At 49.5% G+C, this 22383-nt stretch overlaps 1 protein-coding gene across 2 annotated transcripts in view; it reads right to left on the bottom strand.

Moving 5' to 3' along the window:
- Nucleotides 1-3140: 3140 nt before the first annotated feature.
- The window catches only part of LOC129832305 (protein phosphatase Slingshot homolog 2-like), a 43401-nt gene continuing 24158 nt past the window's right edge, over nucleotides 3141-22383 (bottom strand). For both annotated transcript variants that reach the window (XM_055896271.1, XM_055896270.1), the window contains 13 exons: nucleotides 17559-17671; nucleotides 16634-16698; nucleotides 16328-16455; nucleotides 16161-16226; nucleotides 15995-16060; nucleotides 15646-15840; nucleotides 9513-9606; nucleotides 9292-9420; nucleotides 9090-9136; nucleotides 8818-8964; nucleotides 6946-7146; nucleotides 5728-6808; nucleotides 3141-5120 (listed from right to left, as the gene is read on the bottom strand). In XM_055896271.1, the coding sequence (XP_055752246.1) occupies nucleotides 3663-5120; nucleotides 5728-6808; nucleotides 6946-7146; nucleotides 8818-8964; nucleotides 9090-9136; nucleotides 9292-9420; nucleotides 9513-9606; nucleotides 15646-15840; nucleotides 15995-16060; nucleotides 16161-16226; nucleotides 16328-16455; nucleotides 16634-16698; nucleotides 17559-17671 (3790 nt within the window). In that variant the 3' untranslated portion in view covers nucleotides 3141-3662. The remainder of the gene's footprint in view (nucleotides 5121-5727; nucleotides 6809-6945; nucleotides 7147-8817; nucleotides 8965-9089; nucleotides 9137-9291; nucleotides 9421-9512; nucleotides 9607-15645; nucleotides 15841-15994; nucleotides 16061-16160; nucleotides 16227-16327; nucleotides 16456-16633; nucleotides 16699-17558; nucleotides 17672-22383) is intronic.

Below are 22383 nucleotides of genomic sequence, written 5' to 3'. Positions count from 1 at the left end.
CCCGTTAACAAAATGAACACAAACTGTATCCCTGCAGTCAGATGATACCAATGATAAGTATTAATCCTAGATTACACACAGGAGGTGCCATTTAGGTACACCTCCATTGTAAAATATTTTGGAACCTATAGAAATGCATTTATTAATGTCTACAATCGTGTTTGACAAGTATATTCTATTACAGACTCCTTAATACATATTTTTAAATGATATGTGAACTGAACATTTACAGTACCAGTCAAAAGTTACCTACTCATTCAAAGGGTTTTCTATATTTGTAACATTTTCTACATTGTAGAATAATAGTGAAGACAAAACTATGAAATAACAGATATGGAATCATGTAGTAACTAAAACAGTGTTAAAAAAATTACTAATTACGTTTTATATTTGAGATTCTTCAAAAGTAGCCACCCTTTGCCTTGATGACATCACACTCTTGGCATTCACTCAACCAGCTTCATGAGATAGTCACCTGGAATGCATTTCAATTAACAGGTGTGCCTTGTTAAAAGTTAATTTGTGGAATATCTTTCCTTCTTAATGCGTTTGAGCCAATCAGTTGTGTTGTGACAAGGTAGGGACGGAATACAGAAGATGGCCCTATTTGGTAAAAGATCAAGTCCATATAATGGCAAGAACAGCTCAAATAAGCAAAGAGAAACGACATCCATCATTACTTTAAGACATGGTCAGTCAATACGGAAAATTTCAAGAAAGTGCAATCGCAAACCATCAAGTGCTATGATGAAACTGGCTCTCATGAGGACCGCCACAGGAAAGGAAGACCCAGAGTTACCTCTGCTGCAGAGTTACCTCTGTTCATTAGTTACCAGCCTCAGAAATTGCAGCCCAAATAAATGCTTCACAGAGTTCAGACACATCAAAATCAACTGTTCAGAGGAGTGTGTGTGAATCAGTCCTTCATGGTCAAATTGCTGTGAATAAACCACTACTGAAGGACACCAATAAGAAGAGACTTGCTTGGACCAAGAAACAAGAAACACAAGAAATTGACATTCGGTAGAAATCCGTCCTTTGGTCCGATGAGTCCAAATTTGAGATTTTTGGTTCCAACCGCCGTGTCTTTGCGAGACGCAGAGTAGGTGAACGGATGATCTCCGCATGTGTGGTTCCCACCGTAAGCATGGAGGTGTGATGGTGTAGGGGGGCATTGCTGTTGACACTGTCTGTGATTTATTTAGAATTCAGGGCACACTTAACCAGCATGGCTACCACAGTATTCTGCAGCGCTACGCCATCCAATCTGGATTGCGCTTAGTGGGACTATCAATTGTTTTTCAACAGGACAATGACCGAACACACCTCCAGGCTGTGTAAGGGCTATTTGACCAAAGAGAGTGATGGAGTGCTGCATCAGATGACCTGGCCTACGCAATCAGCCGACCTCAACCCAATTGAGATGGTTTGGGATGAGTTGGACCACAGAGTGAAGGAAAAGCAACCAACAAGTGCTCAGCATATGTGGGAACTCCTTCAAGACTGTTGGAAAAGCATTCCAGGTGAAGCGGATTGAGAGAATGCCAAGAGTGTGCAAAGCTGTCATCAAGGCAAAGGTTGGCTACTTTGAAGAATCTCAAATATATAATATATTTTGATTTGTTTAACACTTTTTTGGCTACTACATGATTCAATATGTATTATTTCATAGTTTTGATGTCTTAACTATTATTATACAATGTAGAAAATAGTAAAAATAAAAACCCTTCAAATGAGGTGTCCAAACTTGACTGGTATTGTATATAAACATTTAAAAACATTCTATTGAGTAGTAATGTTACTATCCTCACGACAACAAAGAAATTCTTAAATACATGTAATTTTGTCCTTGAAACATTTGAAATTCTGTAGGATTCCATTCATTCCTATGGAGGACTGCGCCTTCTGAGGAGTACCAATATGGTGGCCGGTGGCTTCAAACCACTCATTGGCCATTACACAGCAATCCAGGGTTTATACACATCATTGGGTGATAACATTCCTACGTAGTTCAGTATCTACTAGCCAGCTCACCAAATGACAGAAGTGAAAGCACAAGCACAGCCCAGGAACCAGACAGGCTGTTTTGAGCAGCATTCACATCCTTTAAAATCTGATTCTGCTGGAACGAGTAACATTAAAACCACTAAGAGGGGCTCAGCGCTGTAAATGTGTGGAGAATCTTTAGAGGTAGAGGATAAATAACATATCCGTCCCAAATGCATTTTGGAGGCCGCTAAGCCAAACATCTGCACCAAGGAGGTGACTCTTCATTTCAACACTCCTCTACGTTGACATCGGGGAGGACAAATATTGAACTTCTTAATGAACCCATTAGAAGGTTTGTGTACCATTTCACAAATATTTCTACGTTTTAGTTATACTACTGAGTTTTAGGGGCAGGCTTTACATTTCATTCACAAGGCAGATTCTTTGAAAGCGTTCCAATATGACAGCACCCTGTGTATATCAGACACTATATCATCTGGGAGGCCGGCAACCCAAATCTCAGACTATTTTAATTAAACCGATGAACCAGGAAAGTAAAATTGTCAGTGTTAAATATTCTGCAGTGCAAACTTCACTACCTTAGAGAAACATTACTTACATGTAGAGGCTGGATATTTTTTAGTTAGTGGTGCTTTTTCAATTGCTATTTCCTGAACTCCTCAGAACACATTGGGGGGGGGGGGAGTTAAGAGTGGGACCTTGGACCTTCTTCAATACGTTTGAGAGGAAAGTGAGAAGATAGGATGCGAGAAATCACAGGAAGCCGAAAGGATGCGAGAAATAACCGAAAGACGAATAGATGTGGAGCCAGCGTCTCCTCCCCAACTTAACACTTCCTGTCCTGTCCACATGGGGGACGTCAAGACAGATCCTCAATATAAGGCAGAGCCGTTGAAACCTGGGCTGAGTTCAGCAGGGCACAACGTTGAGCAATGTGCACATAGAAATATGTTACGTAGAACAAACATACCTCTCTGACATGTAGAATAAGCGACCATGTCGTCTCTGTTCAGGACATTTCTATCAGCAATGCTCCACAATGTTTACAACTGAACACAGCGCACCACAGGTGATCTATTTAAAAAATAAAACTCCTCTGAATTTCAATCATGAATCACAGGAGTCATGTATGTATATATATTTTTTAATAGGTAACAGCTACGAACAGGATAAAAAAAAACAACGTTGTCTTGTTTAAAATAAGAATAAAGGATGTGACTTACACTTCTCTTCACATACAACAGATACAGACAGGCTACCATAGAATCAGTGCAAAAATATTCCCCAGGTAAAAACAACTTTAAAAAAAGATTAAAACAAGAGTAAAGTGCATGTTTTTTGAGAAACAGCCCCCTAGTTTTAGTTGTAGAAATTACAGCTGTTTTAGAAACCATAAGGGGGGGGACCCACAGACACACAAACCTCCACAGACTCAGCATTCACCTGAACATACACGGACCACAAGTCCACACTAACAGATTACATAGGGTGCAACACAGCTAGTCAGTGCACACATACGACAGACAAGGGCCCAAGGGGAACAGTCTGGACCATAGTGCACATGTAGGGCCTAGGCCACCCCACACACACACACACACACACACACACACACACTCATAGACACCCTCGGCCTAGGGCAGAGTGTAGTGAGGTTACATGGTATTGTAGAGCACAGTGGCAGTCCGTTTCTTGTCGGTAGCCTTGCGGACCCGCCGCAGCAGGTGACTCTTCCCACTCTTCGGGGACTGGGTGCGGGTGAGCTGGGGGGAGAGGTCTGTCTCTAGCTCCTCCTCCCCTTGCATAACAAGCGATGGAGGTGAGGGAGATGGGGGATCACTCCCTGCAATTTGGGAGCCCCTATCAGTCCTGTCTGGGTCCAGTGGGTACACCCCCATTAGGGGGGCCCTGGGGGTGGTGGGGGGGCTCTGGGACAACACCCGCTGCTTCTTGGAGACATCTTCTAAGCTGGGGTGATGGTGAGAGCGGGGGGTGGGCATCAATGGGGGTCCGTGAGGGCTGGCAGTGGTGGGCCGTAGGTCCCAGTCACTCAGGTCGTTGGCTGACAGCTCCAGGCAGTCCAGCTTGGCCAGTGAGGCTGAGCGCTTCATCAAGGAGGGGGGCGTGAGGCCCGCCTGGCGGATCCGCACCTCGATCTCCATGGCCCTATGCCACACAGGCGTCTCCCTGTGATGCAGGCCCTGGAGCTGATGCTGCCCCTGACCAGGTCTCTCTCCAGCCCCCAGTCCCAGCCCCCCCGCCTCGTACAGGAAGGCCTGCAGCTCCCTCAGGGTCTCCTGGATCTTCTCCAGCTCCTCACTGCTGCGTGCCAGGGCCAGCCTTCCGTGGTGTGGCAGGGGAGGAGAGGGGCGATCCGTGTCTGAGTCCAGGGCCGTCACCCCCTCCAGCCACAGCAGTGCAGGGGAGGCCCGGGGCTGGGCCCTAGATGGCTCCAGAGACGAGCACACGATGATTGGGATGGGCTCAGGGGTGTGGCGGGCGTCTGGGTAGTGAGAGAAGGAAGGCTCTGGGGCAACGTCCATGTCTGAGACGACAAACCCTCCCTCTGTCACTCTGGTTAACTTTGTGTCTCCTTTAGGCTCTGCAGACAAACTGAAAGCCTCGTTCAGTATTCTTCCTTGTTCAGGAGCAGGGAGGCAGTCTGTGGTAGGAGCGAGGAGAGGTGGGCAGTCCGTGCTTGTCGTTTGGAGAGGAGATCGTGTGGGGTGAAACTCTGCACTGGGGGAGTGGAGAGGGGAGCGTTGGGTAGACGTGTTGCTGAGAGGTAAGTCCAGCTCCTGCCTCAGCCTCTGCTCCAGCTGTTTGGTGGCCCTGCGCACCGAGCCGGCCGGCCAATCCGAGGGAGGCGTGGAGGGGGATTGTGGGTAGGAGGAGGGCGAGGTCAGTGGGGTCTCCTCGTCGTCTGGGCACAGCTGCTGGGGGCTGCGGGGAGCCGGCTGAGCGGAGGAGAGGGGCGTCGCTGCCGGGGGGTGGGATATGGACTCTATCTCTGTGACGATATGGCGGACTGACACGCCGTTATCGTGATGGAGAGGCGGCGAGGCTTTGGCGTGACTGGATCGGTCGCTACCGTCCTCCGTATGGGGGGAACTCTGAGATAGAGACGGAACAGAGAGAATGGTTTGAATGTCTGCTTTAAATGATACCTAAGCACAGTGACCTTTGTATTAATGCTGGAGCGTCACTAAAAGCTTCCAAAATACATTTTACAGAAAGAAAAGGACACCGCCCTAACAAAGTATGTAGACAACAGCTGTCTAAAAAGGTCTGGGGCTGTATGTACTGTTTCAGGCGCCTCAGACTGCTGATCTATGATCAGCTCCTCCTGACAAGATAATCTTATTCGTTGTGATCTAAAAAGGCAGAACTGATCCCAAATCAGCCAGCCCTCCTAGTCTGAGATGCTTGATACACATTAGCAATGTATTAGCAAGGGAAACTGATCATAATGTAAAGGTACTTCCAATAGGTGGCAGTATTGTACAAACCACCCCCAAAGACATCCTTGTGTTGCTCCCTCCCTATCCAATCGAATGGATTATGATCAAATCCATTGACTGTCTCCATTGAATACTGTAATCTTGTTAATCACTCAGTAACTCTCAGCAGGGCTGTGGAGCTCTGAAGGACATAGAAAGGAGGCCGGCGTTCATCATTTGAAGTAATTTCAATGTAAAAAAAAAAAAATGACCGCCTCACCTTTTCCTCTTCCTCAGTGACTGGCAGTGCTCCAGCAGGGTTCTCGGGGGACAGCGGCTGCAGCTCCTGGCTGTGGCACCGCGGCTGAGGCGTCCGCTGAGCCATCTGCTCGGAAAGAATCCGAGTCCTTCCGTCTTGGGACAGGCCCAGGAATTTCTCCCGGGCGCTGAAGAAGTCGATGCTGTCTGTGCTGAGGTTGGAGGATGCGGTAACGCATGTGGTGTCAACGGGGTTAGCGAGGAAAGTGTCTTTGTCACCGCCGCTGGGGTTGTTGTTGTCATCATTGGCGTAGGGTCCTAAAGACAGAGGCGTTGTTGCGGTGAGAGGGCTCACGGCCATGGGGATCCCTGGGGACGCCATAATGACACTTTCCCCCCTCTCGCTCAGCGGGTCTGACAGGGAGCGTCCCAGGGTGTCTGAGTCGTCGCTGGACTCCAGGGTGGCCTGAGATACGACCTCTGAGCTGCTGAGGTCACGCAGATCCAGGGTCAGCGCTACACTCTGGGCTTTCTGTTTAGGCACAGGACTGGACAGATGTGTGCTCAAACCTAGATGGAGGGATTTGGCCAGTGGCTGGGGGAAGGGAGAAGGAGGAAGGATATGCAGTGAGGGGGGAGGATGGGGGACGGCGGTGTTTGGCACCGTCACGGCCACCACCGCCGGAGCAGAGTTGTCCATTCTCTCCTCGGGCACCACCGTGGCCGCCCGCGGAGTAGGCAGAGGCGGGAGGAAGGGGTCCTGGCGGGGTCCTCGCCCTCGAGAAGACAGGTTCTCCCGGGAGTCACACAGACCGTTGGACGCTGACGGGCCAGGGGAGTGGGAGTGTGAGCGAGTGAGTCGGACGGGCTCCGACTGTGTGTCTGAGATGTGGGAACCCTCGGCCTTGTTGTCGGGGTCACTGGCGGCGCCAAGCGCCTGGAGCAGGAAGCGTTGCAGGGAGGGGGTGGGGCCATTGTTGTTGTGTGGGTCTGAGCGGCCCAAGGTGTGGCTGTGAGGGCGCGTCTTACACAGCAGAGACTCGTGGCGCTCTGAGAGGTCGCTGTCCGAGTGGGAGCGCCACAACTTGTTGTGCCTCTGCTTACTGCAGAGAAAGGAGGAGGAAAAGAACAAACTGTCAATTTTCTTCATTCCATCATTTACACTGAAAAAGAGTCCCTGCAGAGCCAGGTGTCTATGTGGCCCAAGATGTGAGAGCTGTGTGTGTGTGTGCCTGCCTACCTGGCCAGCAGGATACCCTGGTACTCCTCCAGCTGCTTCATGAAGGAGGGGTTGGGCTTGGTGACGCCGCGGCGCTCCTTGACGTAGTCGAAGGCCCTCTCCAGGTCCCAGCCGTACTCCTTCATGGCGTAAGCGATCACCGTGGAGGCCGAGCGACTCACACCCATCTTACAGTGGACCAGGCACTTAGCCCCTGCTTTCCTAATAGGGGAACACAAGGCACGGGTTAGAGGAGAGGGAGTGAAGAGGACAAGCTGATGACATACAGTGCATTCAGTAAGTATTCAGACCCCTTCCACACATTTTAGTTATTTTACAGGCTTATTCTAAAATGGGTTAAATTGTTATTTTTTCTCCTCATCAATCTACACACAATACCCCATAATAAAAAATAAAAAAACAGGTGTAAAAATAAATAAATTTAAAAAAAGAAATCTCTTATATGAAATATGACATTTACTTAAGTATTCAGGCCCTTTACTCAGTGCTTTGTTGAAGCACCTTTGGCAGCAATTACAGCCTTGAGTCTTCTTGGGTATGATGCTGCTAGCTTGGCACACCTGTATTTGGGGAGTTTCTCCCATTCTTCTCTGCAGATCCTCTCAAGCTCTGTCAGGTTGGATGGGGAGTGTTGCTGCACAGCTATTTTCAGGTCTCTCCAGAGATGTTCGATCGAGTTCAAGTCTGGACTCTGGCTGGACCACTCAAGGACTTGTCCCGAAGCCACTCCTGCGTTGTCTTGGCTGTGTGCTTAGGGTCGTTGTCCTGTTGGAAGGTGAACCTTCGCCCCAGTCTCAGGTCCTAAGCAGGTTTGCTCCTTTCATCTTTCCCTCGATCCTGACTAGTCTCCCAATCCTCTCTCGGAGCTCTAGGGACAATTCCTTCAACCTCATGGCTTGGTTTTTGCTCAGACATGCACTGTCAATCGTGGGACCTTATATAGACAGGTGTGTGCCTTTCCAAATCATGTCCAATCAATTGAATTTACCACAGGTGGACTCCAATCAAGTTGTAGAAACATCTCAATGATGATCAATGGAAACAGGATGCACCTGCGCTCAATTTCGAGTCTCATAGTTAAGGGTCTGAATACTTTATATAAATAAGGATTTTCAAGTTTTTTGTGTTTTCGCTTTGTCATTATGGGGTAGTGTGTGTAGATTGATGAGGATTTTTATATTTAATCAATTTTAGAATAAGTCTAATGTAACAAAACGTGGAAAAAGGAAAGGGGTCTGAATACTTTCTGAATGCACTGTACAGTATTGTATCTTGATATAGTGGCTCATGGTTATGTTATAGAGCAGGGGTGTCAAACTCATTCCACGGAGGGCCTAGTGTCTGCAGGTTTTTGGTTTTTCCTTTCAATAAAGCCCTAGACAACCAGGTGTGGGGAGTTCCTAACTAATTAGTGATGTTAATTCATCAATCAAGTACAAGGGAGGAGCGAAAACCCGCAGACACTCGGCCCCCCGTGGAATGAGTTTGACACCTGTGTTATAGAGCCTTCAACCTCAACTCTGGACCTTAGAAGCCAGTTCCACTGCTTGTTTTCATTGTTCCCCTCTAATCAGGGACTGATTTAGAACTGGGACACCAGGTGGGTGCAATTAATTCTCAGGTAGAACAGAAAACCAGCTGTCTCCAGACTTCGTAGGGTTATAGTTGAATACCCCTGATATAGACCATTCACATTGCTAAAAATAACAATGCTAAAACCAAATATGCAAAAAATGAAATTTTACTAAAAATGTTCTCAAAATTAAAGCGAATCCTCTGAAAACCGAATTAATAATACTACATTTTCTTTGACAGATGGCTTTCTAGACACTCAAGAACACCTAATAGAGTGCATCATATCAGAGTTCCTACTTGGCCTTGGTGATGAACTTGTAGGTGTCGTTCCAGTACTCCAGCAGGTTGGTGGCCTCCTCGTCGTACACGCGGATGTTGTGGTACTCAAACATGCCTGGGAAGAAGTTGTCGATCTCCCGCGTCACGTTGAGGATGTACCTCACACTGAAGGAGTGAAACGGAGAACGTTACTCGTTGGAACTTCTACTCAGTATTGAAACTGTGCTGCAACTGTCACAGTAAACAACAATCTTTGACATGATGATAGACAACTCAGAATGGTCTCTTACCCGCTGGTCTGCAGCTCCTCCAAGTTAGAAGCGTTCCACTCAGAGCCCTGGATACAAAAACAGAATTAAGTCCAAACTCGACAGATAATCATACAGATATCAGCAGACAGTCCGTCAGAAAAAGGGACAAGAGGAAGACTACCTAAAAGGAGTGCACTATATAGGCAATAGGGTGCCACGCAGTCCCTGACCGTGTTCTTACCAGGTAAACATGGTCAAAGATCTCTGTGGGGCTGTCCATCTGACCCAGGATGACGATCATCTCGTTGTCAATAAACTCCTTGAACTCCCGAAGGTTACACGCCATCTGCATCTCCAGCTCTGTGCGAATCTGAGGAGGAACCAGTAGAGAACCCATTAGAACCCGTATATGACCTGTTAGAACCAGAACCAGTAGTGTGTGCGTCAACATCTTCAACCCACCTCTTTGGAGGTGACATTCTCCAGGTCTTTCTGCATCATGATCTCTCGGAGGCGAGTCTTGATCAACCTCTCTGTGCGTTCCCTCTCTGTGGGCCTGTGGACACACAAAACACACCCTCAGTACACACACACACACCTCTCAGGGTTACGGGGTCTCAATTTAACTCTCACCCAGAACAGCTTGACCACACCACACTAAATATGACTTAGAGGAACTCACTAAAGCCACTTAGTGCCCCAGGTTCTCCACATCATACAAAAACACAGCTCAGTCCAGATTTGTTCTTGTTATAATGAGTCCCTGCCCTCCCCTCTCTAACTGCATTTGAGGACACATTTAGCCACTTGCACAGCACTAAGGGAAACATGCCCTGATTAGGTCCCATGAGACCCCGCTTCTGGTCTCCGCCCTCCCTCTCTCAGTCCCCCCCATCACTCGCTCTATCCATTCACTCACTCCCCTCCCTCTATCCTTGTCTGTTCCCCCTCGCTATCTCTCGCTCCCTCTCCTACCAAATCACCTCTCATCACAGTGGCTATGCTCCCACAACAGTCAACATTGTGCAGCAGGAGCAACAGGTGTGTGTTGGGCTTTTGTGTTGTTGTCCCAGTCTGATGACCCGTCACGCTTATTATTATGACACGTCCTTATTGGAACATCGGAAAGAGCCAGGGGTAGCTTGTTTATAGAAACAAAGACTTGATTGACCTCTTGAGGAAAGGGTTTGGGGACTTGGGACACTTGAAACGTGTTGCACATTTCAAGATGAGACAGAGCTACTGCCGGGGTTGGGTTACTGGCTATGCCAAGAGAGCCTGACTTCTTTGAATAACACACACACACACACGTGCCAATGAACTCAAGGGTAGGGGTCAATTTCATTTTAACTCAGTCAATTCAGGAAGTAAACTCAGAATTGGAATTTCAGTTGAAATTGATCCCAACACACTACAGTCCTAAGCGGTACACTGTATGCAATTGCACACATTCAAGCTATACATGCACATATCTGCAGGGACAAATCTGGGTATGGCCTCAATACTGAATAGAAGGAATGCGCAAAGAGCGAAGGCAAATATGACGTATGTCATCGACAGGTATCTTAGCTTTGACCCCAACAGGACTTAATAACACACTAGCATAGTCTGCCTTTAAGTGTGTGTGCACAGTACTCAAGCCTAACCAGGGTGTGTGCGCAGTACTCAAGCCTAACCAGGGTGTGTGCGCAGTACTCAAGCCTAACCAGGGTGTGTGCGCAGTACTCAAGCCTAACCAGGGTGTGTGCGCAGTACTCAAGCCTAACCAGGGTGTGTGCGCAGTACTCAAGCCTAACCAGGGTGTGTGCGCAGTACTCAAGCCTAACCAGGGTGTGTGCACAGTACTCAAGCCTAACCAGGGTGTGTGCACAGTACTCAAGCCTAACCAGGGTGTGTGCACAGTACTCAAGCCTAACCAGGGTGTGTGCACAGTACTCAAGCCTAACCAGGGTGTGTGCACAGTACTCAAGCCTAACCAGGGTGTGTGCGCAGTACTCAAGCCTAACCAGGGTGTGTGCGCAGTACTCAAGCCTAACCAGGGTGTGTGCGCAGTACTCAAGCCTAACCAGGGTGTGTGCACAGTACTCAAGCCTAACCAGGGTGTGTGCACAGTACTCAAGCCTAACCAGGGTGTGTGCACAGTACTCAAGCCTAACCAGGGTGTGTGCACAGTACTCAAGCCTAACCAGGGTGTGTGCGCAGTACTCAAGCCTAACCAGGGTGTGTGCACAGTACTCAAGCCTAACCAGGGTGTGTGCACAGTACTCAAGCCTAACCAGGGTGTGTGCACAGTACTCAAGCCTAACCAGGGTGTGTGCACAGTACTCAAGCCTAACCAGGGTGTGTGCACAGTACTCAAGCCTAACCAGGGTGTGTGCGCAGTACTCAAGCCTAACCAGGGTGTGTGCGCAGTACTCAAGCCTAACCAGGGTGTGTGCGCAGTACTCAAGCCTAACCAGGGTGTGTGCGCAGTACTCAAGCCTAACCAGGGTGTGTGCGCAGTACTCAAGCCTAACCAGGGTGTGTGCGCAGTACTCAAGCCTAACCAGGGTGTGTGCGCAGTACTCAAGCCTAACCAGGGTGTGTGCGCAGTACTCAAGCCTAACCAGGGTGTGTGCGCAGTACTCAAGCCTAACCAGGGTGTGTGCGCAGTACTCAAGCCTAACCAGGGTGTGTGCGCAGTACTCAAGCCTAACCAGGGTGTGTGCGCAGTACTCAAGCCTAACCAGGGTGTGTGCGCAGTACTCAAGCCTAACCAGGGTGTGTGCACAGTACTCAAGCCTAACCAGGGTGTGTGCACAGTACTCAAGCCTAACCAGGGTGTGTGCACAGTACTCAAGCCTAACCAGGGTGTGTGCACAGTACTCAAGCCTAACCAGGGTGTGTGCACAGTACTCAAGCCTAACCAGGGTGTGTGCACAGTACTCAAGCCTAACCAGGGTGTGTGCACAGTACTCAAGCCTAACCAGGGTGTGTGCGCAGTACTCAAGCCTAACCAGGGTGTGTGCACAGTACTCAAGCCTAACCAGGGTGTGTGCGCAGTACTCAAGCCTAACCAGGGTGTGTGCGCAGTACTCAAGCCTAACCAGGGTGTGTGCACAGTACTCAAGCCTAACCAGGGTGTGTGCGCAGTACTCAAGCCTAACCAGGGTGTGTGCACAGTACTCAAGCCTAACCAGGGTGTGTGCGCAGTACTCAAGCCTAACCAGGGTGTGTGCGCAGTACTCAAGCCTAACCAGGGTGTGTGCGCAGTACTCAAGCCTAACCAGGGTGTGTGCACAGTACTCAAGCCTAACCAGGGTGTGTGCACAGTACTCAAGCCTAACCAGGGTGTGTGCACAGTACTCAAGCCTAACCAGGGTGTGTGCACAGTACTCAAGCCTAACCAGGGTGTGTGCGCAGTACTCAAGCCTAACCAGGGTGTGTGCACAGTACTCAAGCCTAACCAGGGTGTGTGCACAGTACTCAAGCCTAACCAGGGTGTGTGCACAGTACTCAAGCCTAACCAGGGTGTGTGCACAGTACTCAAGCCTAACCAGGGTGTGTGCACAGTACTCAAGCCTAACCAGGGTGTGTGCGCAGTACTCAAGCCTAACCAGGGTGTGTGCGCAGTACTCAAGCCTAACCAGGGTGTGTGCGCAGTACTCAAGCCTAACCAGGGTGTGTGCGCAGTACTCAAGCCTAACCAGGGTGTGTGCGCAGTACTCAAGCCTAACCAGGGTGTGTGCGCAGTACTCAAGCCTAACCAGGGTGTGTGCGCAGTACTCAAGCCTAACCAGGGTGTGTGCGCAGTACTCAAGCCTAACCAGGGTGTGTGCGCAGTACTCAAGCCTAACCAGGGTGTGTGCGCAGTACTCAAGCCTAACCAGGGTGTGTGCACAGTACTCAAGCCTAACCAGGGTGTGTGCACAGTACTCAAGCCTAACCAGGGTGTGTGCACAGTACTCAAGCCTAACCAGGGTGTGTGCACAGTACTCAAGCCTAACCAGGGTGTGTGCACAGTACTCAAGCCTAACCAGGGTGTGTGCACAGTACTCAAGCCTAACCAGGGTGTGTGCACAGTACTCAAGCCTAACCAGGGTGTGTGCGCAGTACTCAAGCCTAACCAGGGTGTGTGCACAGTACTCAAGCCTAACCAGGGTGTGTGCGCAGTACTCAAGCCTAACCAGGGTGTGTGCGCAGTACTCAAGCCTAACCAGGGTGTGTGCACAGTACTCAAGCCTAACCAGGGTGTGTGCGCAGTACTCAAGCCTAACCAGGGTGTGTGCGCAGTACTCAAGCCTAACCAGGGTGTGTGCGCAGTACTCAAGCCTAACCAGGGTGTGTGCGCAGTACTCAAGCCTAACCAGGGTGTGTGCGCAGTACTCAAGCCTAACCAGGGTGTGTGCGCAGTACTCAAGCCTAACCAGGGTGTGTGCGCAGTACTCAAGCCTAACCAGGGTGTGTGCGCAGTACTCAAGCCTAACCAGGGTGTGTGCGCAGTACTCAAGCCTAACCAGGGTGTGTGCACAGTACTCAAGCCTAACCAGGGTGTGTGCACAGTACTCAAGCCTAACCAGGGTGTGTGCGCAGTACTCAAGCCTAACCAGGGTGTGTGCACAGTACTCAAGCCTAACCAGGGTGTGTGCACAGTACTCAAGCCTAACCAGGGTGTGTGCACAGTACTCAAGCCTAACCAGGGTGTGTGCGCAGTACTCAAGCCTAACCAGGGTGTGTGCACAGTACTCAAGCCTAACCAGGGTGTGTGCGCAGTACTCAAGCCTAACCAGGGTGTGTGCGCAGTACTCAAGCCTAACCAGGGTGTGTGCACAGTACTCAAGCCTAACCAGGGTGTGTGCGCAGTACTCAAGCCTAACCAGGGTGTGTGCGCAGTACTCAAGCCTAACCAGGGTGTGTGCACAGTACTCAAGCCTAACCAGGGTGTGTGCGCAGTACTCAAGCCTAACCAGGGTGTGTGCGCAGTACTCAAGCCTAACCAGGGTGTGTGCACAGTACTCAAGCCTAACCAGGGTGTGTGCACAGTACTCAAGCCTAACCAGGGTGTGTGCGCAGTACTCAAGCCTAACCAGGGTGTGTGCACAGTACTCAAGCCTAACCAGGGTGTGTGCGCAGTACTCAAGCCTAACCAGGGTGTGTGCGCAGTACTCAAGCCTAACCAGGGTGTGTGCGCAGTACTCAAGCCTAACCAGGGTGTGTGCACAGTACTCAAGCCTAACCAGGGTGTGTGCACAGTACTCAAGCCTAACCAGGGTGTGTGCACAGTACTCAAGCCTAACCAGGGTGTGTGCACAGTACTCAAGCCTAACCAGGGTGTGTGCGCAGTACTCAAGCCTAACCAGGGTGTGTGCACAGTACTCAAGCCTAACCAGGGTGTGTGCGCAGTACTCAAGCCTAACCAGGGTGTGTGCGCAGTACTCAAGCCTAACCAGGGTGTGTGCACAGTACTCAAGCCTAACCAGGGTGTGTGCACAGTACTCAAGCCTAACCAGGGTGTGTGCGCAGTACTCAAGCCTAACCAGGGTGTGTGCACAGTACTCAAGCCTAACCAGGGTGTGTGCACAGTACTCAAGCCTAACCAGGGTGTGTGCACAGTACTCAAGCCTAACCAGGGTGTGTGCGCAGTACTCAAGCCTAACCAGGGTGTGTGCACAGTACTCAAGCCTAACCAGGGTGTGTGCACAGTACTCAAGCCTAACCAGGGTGTGTGCACAGTACTCAAGCCTAACCAGGGTGTGTGCACAGTACTCAAGCCTAACCAGGGTGTGTGCACAGTACTCAAGCCTAACCAGGGTGTGTGCACAGTACTCAAGCCTAACCAGGGTGTGTGCACAGTACTCAAGCCTAACCAGGGTGTGTGCGCAGTACTCAAGCCTAACCAGGGTGTGTGCGCGCACGTCTTTCCACTGTGCCTGCATGGCGCGCCTTAACGCTAGCTGGGACGTTTAATGTCACTGCGGAGGCTTAGGGAGAGGCTTACTCTCCTCATCTCTCCAGGAAAATACCTTTAAACCGCTTTGGGTTTGACCTCTTTCCCCCTGCCTCGGTGTCACTCAGTCCATTCCTCTCCTTAAAACGTCTCCCAGCGTGTCAAGTGGTATTATTCCTACTCAATTACTCATCCGTCACCCTTCCATTCTCTCCTTCGTTTCTACTGCCCACCTGCTTCCGTCCATCCGTCCGCTCGTCTACCTCTGTCTAGCTACTTTTTCCATGCATAAATAAAGCGGTCACGGAGAGGGGGCTATTTTAGACGCTGCTGGCACGCAAGCCGAGTTCCGGCGTTACAGAAAGGCCCCCCTAAACGAGCAGGCACACGTGACGACTGGGTGGGGAATTTCCCCGGTTAATACAAACCTAAATCCCAGAGCTGCATCGTCCTGCTACAGCAGATTGTTGATACCTCGGTCATAACGAGGCTGGGTGTCGTGGCAACAAGGGAAGGAGATGGCACTGCACTCGTAATTGGGCAATGTTGTTTTCTTTGGGAGATAAGTTGGTGTGAGTCCAGCTGACCTACCCCCGACAACACCTCACCACAGTTGCTTAATATGGAAGTGTGTGTGTGTGTGTTTGAGACTGACAGTGGTACACTCACACGTCAGTGAAGAGGACGGGCGAGTCGGCGCGGTGCGACTGGACGTCCTGCATGGCGTTCCACTCGTTGATGCAGACCTGGTCAGAGGAGACCTGGCTCTGGTAGTAGCTGACCCAGGTCAGGAACAGGCTGCCGGGGTAGTAGTTGTGACAGCGGGCCACCTCGCACGCCTTGTGAAGAGACTGCAGGGCGGACCTGGGGGGGGAACAGGGGGAGGTGGAGAGATAAGGGGAAAGAGCGTGATAACAGGATAAACAACAGATAAAACAGGGGACAAGTCAGAGGAAGACAGCGGGGGGGGGGTCAAAGTCTGAGGAGAAGAGACGGAGATGACAGGAGGAGCGCTCACCACATGGCCTGGACAGAGACCGGTTTGAAGACATGGACCCTGTTGACCGTGGACACACTGAAGCCCCTACAGAGACAAACAGACAGGTTATGTGACAGTCCCACTGGGCAGAAGAACTACAGTAAACGCAGGAAGGAGGAAACGGGTGTCGTATCGCTCTTCTTACCCATCTCCGTCCAAGTGGATCAGTGTGTCGCTCCACAGGGGTAGAACCAGCCCCATTGTGCATGAGCTGCAGGATAATAGACAGCTGTTAAAGACAGTACACACACACCTCCAAAGATATGGGTCTCTAACACACACACACTGCATGCAGTGGTACTAACTACGAACCTGTCTGAGGAGCCAAAGTCCATGCCCAGCACCACGCTCTCCTCCGTGTCCTGTCTCCCATTGGTGGACACCACCACCATGTAACGCGTGCACTGAGGCTGAGCGTACGCGCTCTCCAAGCGCACGGCCTTAGGGAAGACGGGAGAGAGAGGGAGAGAAAAGGATGAGGTCAAACTCTCTGCATTTGGAAGTATTCGTCAGAATCGTTCTAGACTCATTTGTCTGCCATGTGATTGGAAACGTCATGAATGTGACATTTGAGCTTGATGTATGCGAGTGTGACGCGGAGCATGAGAGATGACGTACCAGGCGGATGTTGTCTTCTGGCCGCAGCACAGTGAACATGGTCTGCAGGTGCTGCTGGAGGTCACCTGAGGAAGGAGAGAGCGAAAGAGATAATCAGTCCACTAGCAGCGTCGTACCCACTGCACGCCATCTGCGCCTACTCGTTACTCCTCTGGGTGAAGTACACATTATGCAGGCATACAGAACACAGTGTCTGATTAAAACGACGCAAGAAACTCCAAAACACAGCTCGGAGAAACATTTACATTCGAAAGCAGCCGAACAAACAGGAAGTGTCCTTCACAATTACAAGGACCAAAAGGACATTTGTCATTGAAAATAAGAGAAAAAACATCTCGGGCTGGTACATCCAACTAACAGAGTTGGGAAAAACCTCCTAGCAAACCCAGCGGAGCAGAGCGTTACAACAATTATCTCTGCCCTTGAGCACGAGGACACTGGTATGGAAAAAACACACACCTAAATAGCAACTCTATGGCAAGGCAACATGCAGTCAGTGGACCACCTGTGTCATATTGTAACAGCTATAGGGTCAATTGAACTGGACAGCTCTGCTCTGGTGACTTACAGCTCACGGGTTGGTTCCCTCAACACTGCAGAATGCCTGCTGCATTCCAACGATAAGCAGCGCTATGGTTTGGCCTCATGTTGGGGCTGTGTCAGTTTCCCATGAGTCTGTGTTGAGTTTTGGGGCGCGTTCAGCAGGACACAACGTTGTGGAACATTCAGATAGGCTATTTCGTTGTTATAAAGAGCTGAACAGACAGGCATCACTGACATGTAATGTAAGGAATCGTGTTGGCCATATTTGTGGCATTTCTATCATGAACGTTCCACAACGTTGGCCTAATGAACTCACCCCTGTCCTATGGTTGTGTTTGTTGGTCAGATTATTGTCAGTCAGTCCGTCAGTGGGAGGGTATACCTGTGTGTTTGTTCTGCCGCTGGCTGATGCCGGGCGCTGAGGAAGGGGAGGAGCCATTTCCCCGAGGCAGGAAGACGGCGGCGCCCTTCACAGTCAGGAAGCTGTCGCTGATGCTGATTGGAGAGAGAAAACACAGGGTCACAGAGGGGCCAGAGACAGAGGCTAACAGAATGTTCCGGGCTAGAGGTCCACACACACATTCTTCATAAGTCAGTCTGCAGAGCAACAACAACGTTGTCCAGGCGCTAGCTACTACCCAGTGTAACCACATGTAATAAACAGACAGAGCCACGTGCACTCCAACACAGAACACAATGTTCCCCTCTGGCCAGGCCGCATCCCCTTAACAGCTGGGGGCTGGAGGCCAGGGGGGGTGGGGGGGGTAGAGCTGAGGGTCAGTTAGAGCCCCCCCTGCACAACTGGCTCAGATGGAGCAGAGCTCCCGCTGTGGGAGTTCATGTACGGGATCACTCCCCTCTGTGGTACCGCATAATCACGTTAACTATAGTACACAGCACACCATCATCACACTAGAACAAGACGCGAGGTCATGCGATCTACAGGGATTACTAGCTGATGGAGATGGTGTGTGTGTGTGTGTGTGTGTACTCCACTATCTAGACAGCACAAACATATTGTCACATGGTGGCACACTGACCTTAACTCATATCAGAGGGCGAGGAGACCTACTAAAGACTGTCAGGTGACTGATACAGGCCTAGGCTACCATTGACCCAATACAGGCCTAGGCTACCATTGACCCAATACAGGCCTAGGCTACCATTGACCCAATACAGGCCTAGGCTACCATTGACCCAATACAGGCCTAGGCTACCATTGACCCAATACAGGCCTAGGCTACCATTGACCCAATACAGGCCTAGGCTACCATTGTGCCTTATTGACCCCCATGTGAAGTGTGTCTTGATGAGCTGCTACTATGCTAAGCCCTACGTACTGATCCATACAGCCAGCATCATTTCCACCACACAATCACATCTAGCGTGGATGATTGGGAGGCATAGAGTCAGTACTGTCCGTCTGTCTTTGTCCTCCCTCACACAGGATGGGGGAAATGAGCAACGATGAGCCGAATAGCAGAAGCATGGGGGTGGCGTGGCAGAGAGAGGCTGTACAATCTGAGGAGTGAGGGGGACACGCCTTGACCACAAATAAAAAGAAAACAAACCCGAGAGAAAAAACTCGGCCCGGGTTGAGCTCATTTCCCATCCTGACCCAGCTGTTTCCTTCTACTTCATCTCTCGCACTTTCTTCACACCGCTATGTCGCTGTGTTTCACACGTAACTTTTCTCCCCTCCTGTACAGCTGTATCTAATTATGTCTGAACCACGGGGTGGAGCACATGCAAGCCCATGGCAGGAAGGAGGAGCAGAGCAGTAGCTCACATGGTGTGTACAGTACGTGCGTGTGTGTGTGCACGCGAGAGAGAGTGAGAAAAGAGAGAGAGTTAAGCATTCACCTTGTGTTTTCCACTACGGGACACTTGAAAACGATGAGTAGCTATCAGAATCAGACAGACAGCACCACAGGCAGCAGCAGCAGACAGGACAGAGCTCCAGCAGGAAGCGGCACAATGTCAAGTGTAATACAACACTGACCCCTTAGCGAAGAGCTTTGCACCTCCCGCCGGCGTAGGAATCCAAAACGAGGTAGCCAGACACACATCACTGTCGAGTGGATCTTTACTGTCGCTACAAAATATATATTTATTTTATAAATTACTACAAATAAATTAACTCCAATTAAATAAATGACTATGAAATAACTAGACTGCCTTGTTCAGCCACTGTAATTCACATTCAAATGAAGCACATGAAATGGCTCTCCTTCGGGTGTATCTTTACTGTGTAAGATAAACCCAACAGTCAGATCAGTAGACAAAGGGGTTATTGTTGTCCACTAACTAGCTAGAACCCTCAATGTAACTGGTTCCAATGTGAAATATTATACACACCTCAACTGATAAGGCTACGGCTGATCATTTCCACAATATAGTTTGAAACTCATACACGGTCCGTCGTAAATATTTCAGAACTAGTCGGACTATGCTAGAGTGTTCTGAATCACCACTATGTGGGCGTGTCCCAAACGGCACCCCAATCCTGAAATAGTGCACTACTTTTGACCAGAGCCCTATGGGTGCAGCCCCTAACAGTGGAAATAATGAGTGTGGCTGTATGATGGTAGAAAGAGAGCCACTCTAGACTAGAGCCACTTTGGCCGATTCATGTCTACGGGCAGCAGGAGCGGGCACTGAGGCAGATGCGACACTGACACTCATCTTTCGGCATGCAGCACAGGGCAGTACTTGTTAGGGCACAGACACAATCATCACTATGTGAGAGGCCCTTCTCTGATAGCCTAGCGCCACAGTCTCCTCCTACACCCAGAAAGACGTGTGTGTGTGTGTGGGACTGACATCCCCCCTCCCCTCCCATATTAGTCTAACTAGGAGAGATAAATATAGGCCCAGGCTGCAGAGGCCTGGCTGCCATGGCCGGCTCTACTTAAGGCTCTATGCGTTCAGGCCAGAAAGATAGGGGCTGTAGTGAGTGAGTGAGTGAGTGAGTGTGCGAGCGTGCGTGCGAGCGTGCGTGCGTGCGTGCGTGCGAGTGAGGGTGCGAGTGAGGGTGCGAGTGTGAGAGCGAGATGGATAGAGGGTCTGCATTCTAGCACTTCCTAAGGTACAGATTAGGCAATGAGAGACAGGTGCACGCACTCACTCGCACAGAGATGTGAATTAGTGAGCTATGTTTAAATACAGAGCAAGAGTAGCCTAACGGACGAGGGGGGATAATTATGTGCTCTCTGAGAGCGAGAAGCAGACAGACAGGGAAAGAGACAAAAAGGGCAAGACTAAAGAAACTGACTCAACCTGTGAGTGCGTTTCTAGGGCTGGATTGGAGTCTCGAGTCCCAGTTTCCTAGTAAGTGCAGTCAGGCCTGGGACTAATTCCGGTAAACAGACCTAGCTTCCTCATAGGGCTGCATCGCAGGGACAGAGGCATTCAAGTGAAAGGCCTCAGGACTATTCTGAGAAAAGGAAATCCCACATCTACCACCACACCTACACCAAACTCCAATCCACTGGAATGAAAGTGGGGTCCCATCAGCGCTGAGACGTTAGAAAGCAGCCTGTGTTCAATTCAAAACTAAGGGTGCGTCCCAAATGGCACCCTATTCCCTACTAGGGGTGTGAACAGTTAAAAACATTGGGATCATTACCATTTACAAAGAAACCCAAACCAAAAAAACTATGCATTTATCACTAACAGATCTCATTCATTATCATAAAGGGATTTTTTGTTTTACAAATACCTCATGCAACAATGATGTAATGTTACTAGGAGGAGAAAAGCATCTTTCAAATGATTTCCCATGGTTACAAAGCGCTCTGCGCGTCATCGTCGTTAACAGTTGGAAGCGCGGCAGAGTGTGAGATAGGGAAGTAACAGCAGCGAAGTTCTGTTTGGCTATACTTTGATAATGTTAAATGAAAAAGGCGGTTAAATAAATAGACAAACTTGCAAGGCGGAATTGCGCTATGGTGGCAGTACAGGTGCAATGCTTCACCATCTGAAAGGGAGGCACCGTGAGACCCGTTTCTGGCGGCAGTGAGAAAAATCACAGCGCTGATTACAGAAATGATTTCAGTTGATGATACGCAGCCATGGTCAATCGTAGAGGATGTCCATTTCACTGCCCTGACAGCATATCTAGAACAAAGACTACAAGAAGCCATGTCGAAAAACCCTGACTGCCTGGATGGAGAAATTGTACAATGCTTGTTATGCAAGTATAAAGCGCAAGCATACATCACTGCAACGAGCCATCACATTGATGAGAAGTGGGACATGGAGTCCCATGTGCTGACAACTGAGAAAATAGAGAGGGATACAGCAGAGAACCTAACACGGCATAAACTACCAGCAGTAAGGTGCACACCATCTGGTAAGTAGCCAGGATCGTGGTAGATTGAACTGCACTGTCCTCTAGTGGTCACACGCAGGATCATATCTGAATTGTGAATTCACGTCATTTATGATTTTTTCCCCTTATGGTTTAAAATGATAGAAAATTGCAGTTTAAACGTTCAAAACATTTCTACATTTGTCACATACCCATTCCCTACATATTGCGCTACTAGTAGCATCGTCATGGTAATGTCTCACTAGACTACTTCTGAACCAGACCTTTAACATCTCATTAACGTCAATGGCTCCTGTTCTGTTTAGTGTTGTTCCTATATTATGGACCACTACTAATGACACACAATCACATCTTAAATCTGGCTTCCCCGTATGGCTGCCAATCTTTACACACACCCTTAAATCTGACTTCCCTGTATGGCTGCCAATCTTTACACACACCCTTAAAATCATTCAGATTTCAGGTTTCCAGCAGGTATCTAAACACTGTAAACCTACAATTAGCCCAGCCCATGGTTAAACATTAAAGTCTTGCTGACACGCAGGCATTACTCTGGCTATTTTTAGAATGGTTACACACTAATAACAAAATCCGTTTGTAAATCAAAACTGTCAAAACCCATTGATTTTCTGGATTGGTTGGTTTGACAGCGATATCGAGAAAAGGAAACCATGACGCCATCATATAGCCTGTAGGTGGTGGTTTACCTACTCTGAAAAGGCTAAGAGAAAACGTACTAAAACCTGGCCAAAGTGTTCAACCAAAACAAGGAAGTTGGCTTTCTTACATCTGGTGCCATTTATGGCGTACAAGTGCCTGTGCGGGCCAGCGAGAGTGTGCGTGTACAGTACTTGTGTTTCAAATGAAGACAAAG

The sequence above is a fragment of the Salvelinus fontinalis genome, chromosome 33, assembly GCF_029448725.1.
Source record: "Salvelinus fontinalis isolate EN_2023a chromosome 33, ASM2944872v1, whole genome shotgun sequence".
In the NCBI taxonomy this organism is placed as follows: domain Eukaryota; kingdom Metazoa; phylum Chordata; class Actinopteri; order Salmoniformes; family Salmonidae; genus Salvelinus; species Salvelinus fontinalis.
The sequence above is the reverse complement of the archived record's forward strand: the minus strand, read 5'-3'. Positions and strand labels throughout refer to the sequence as shown.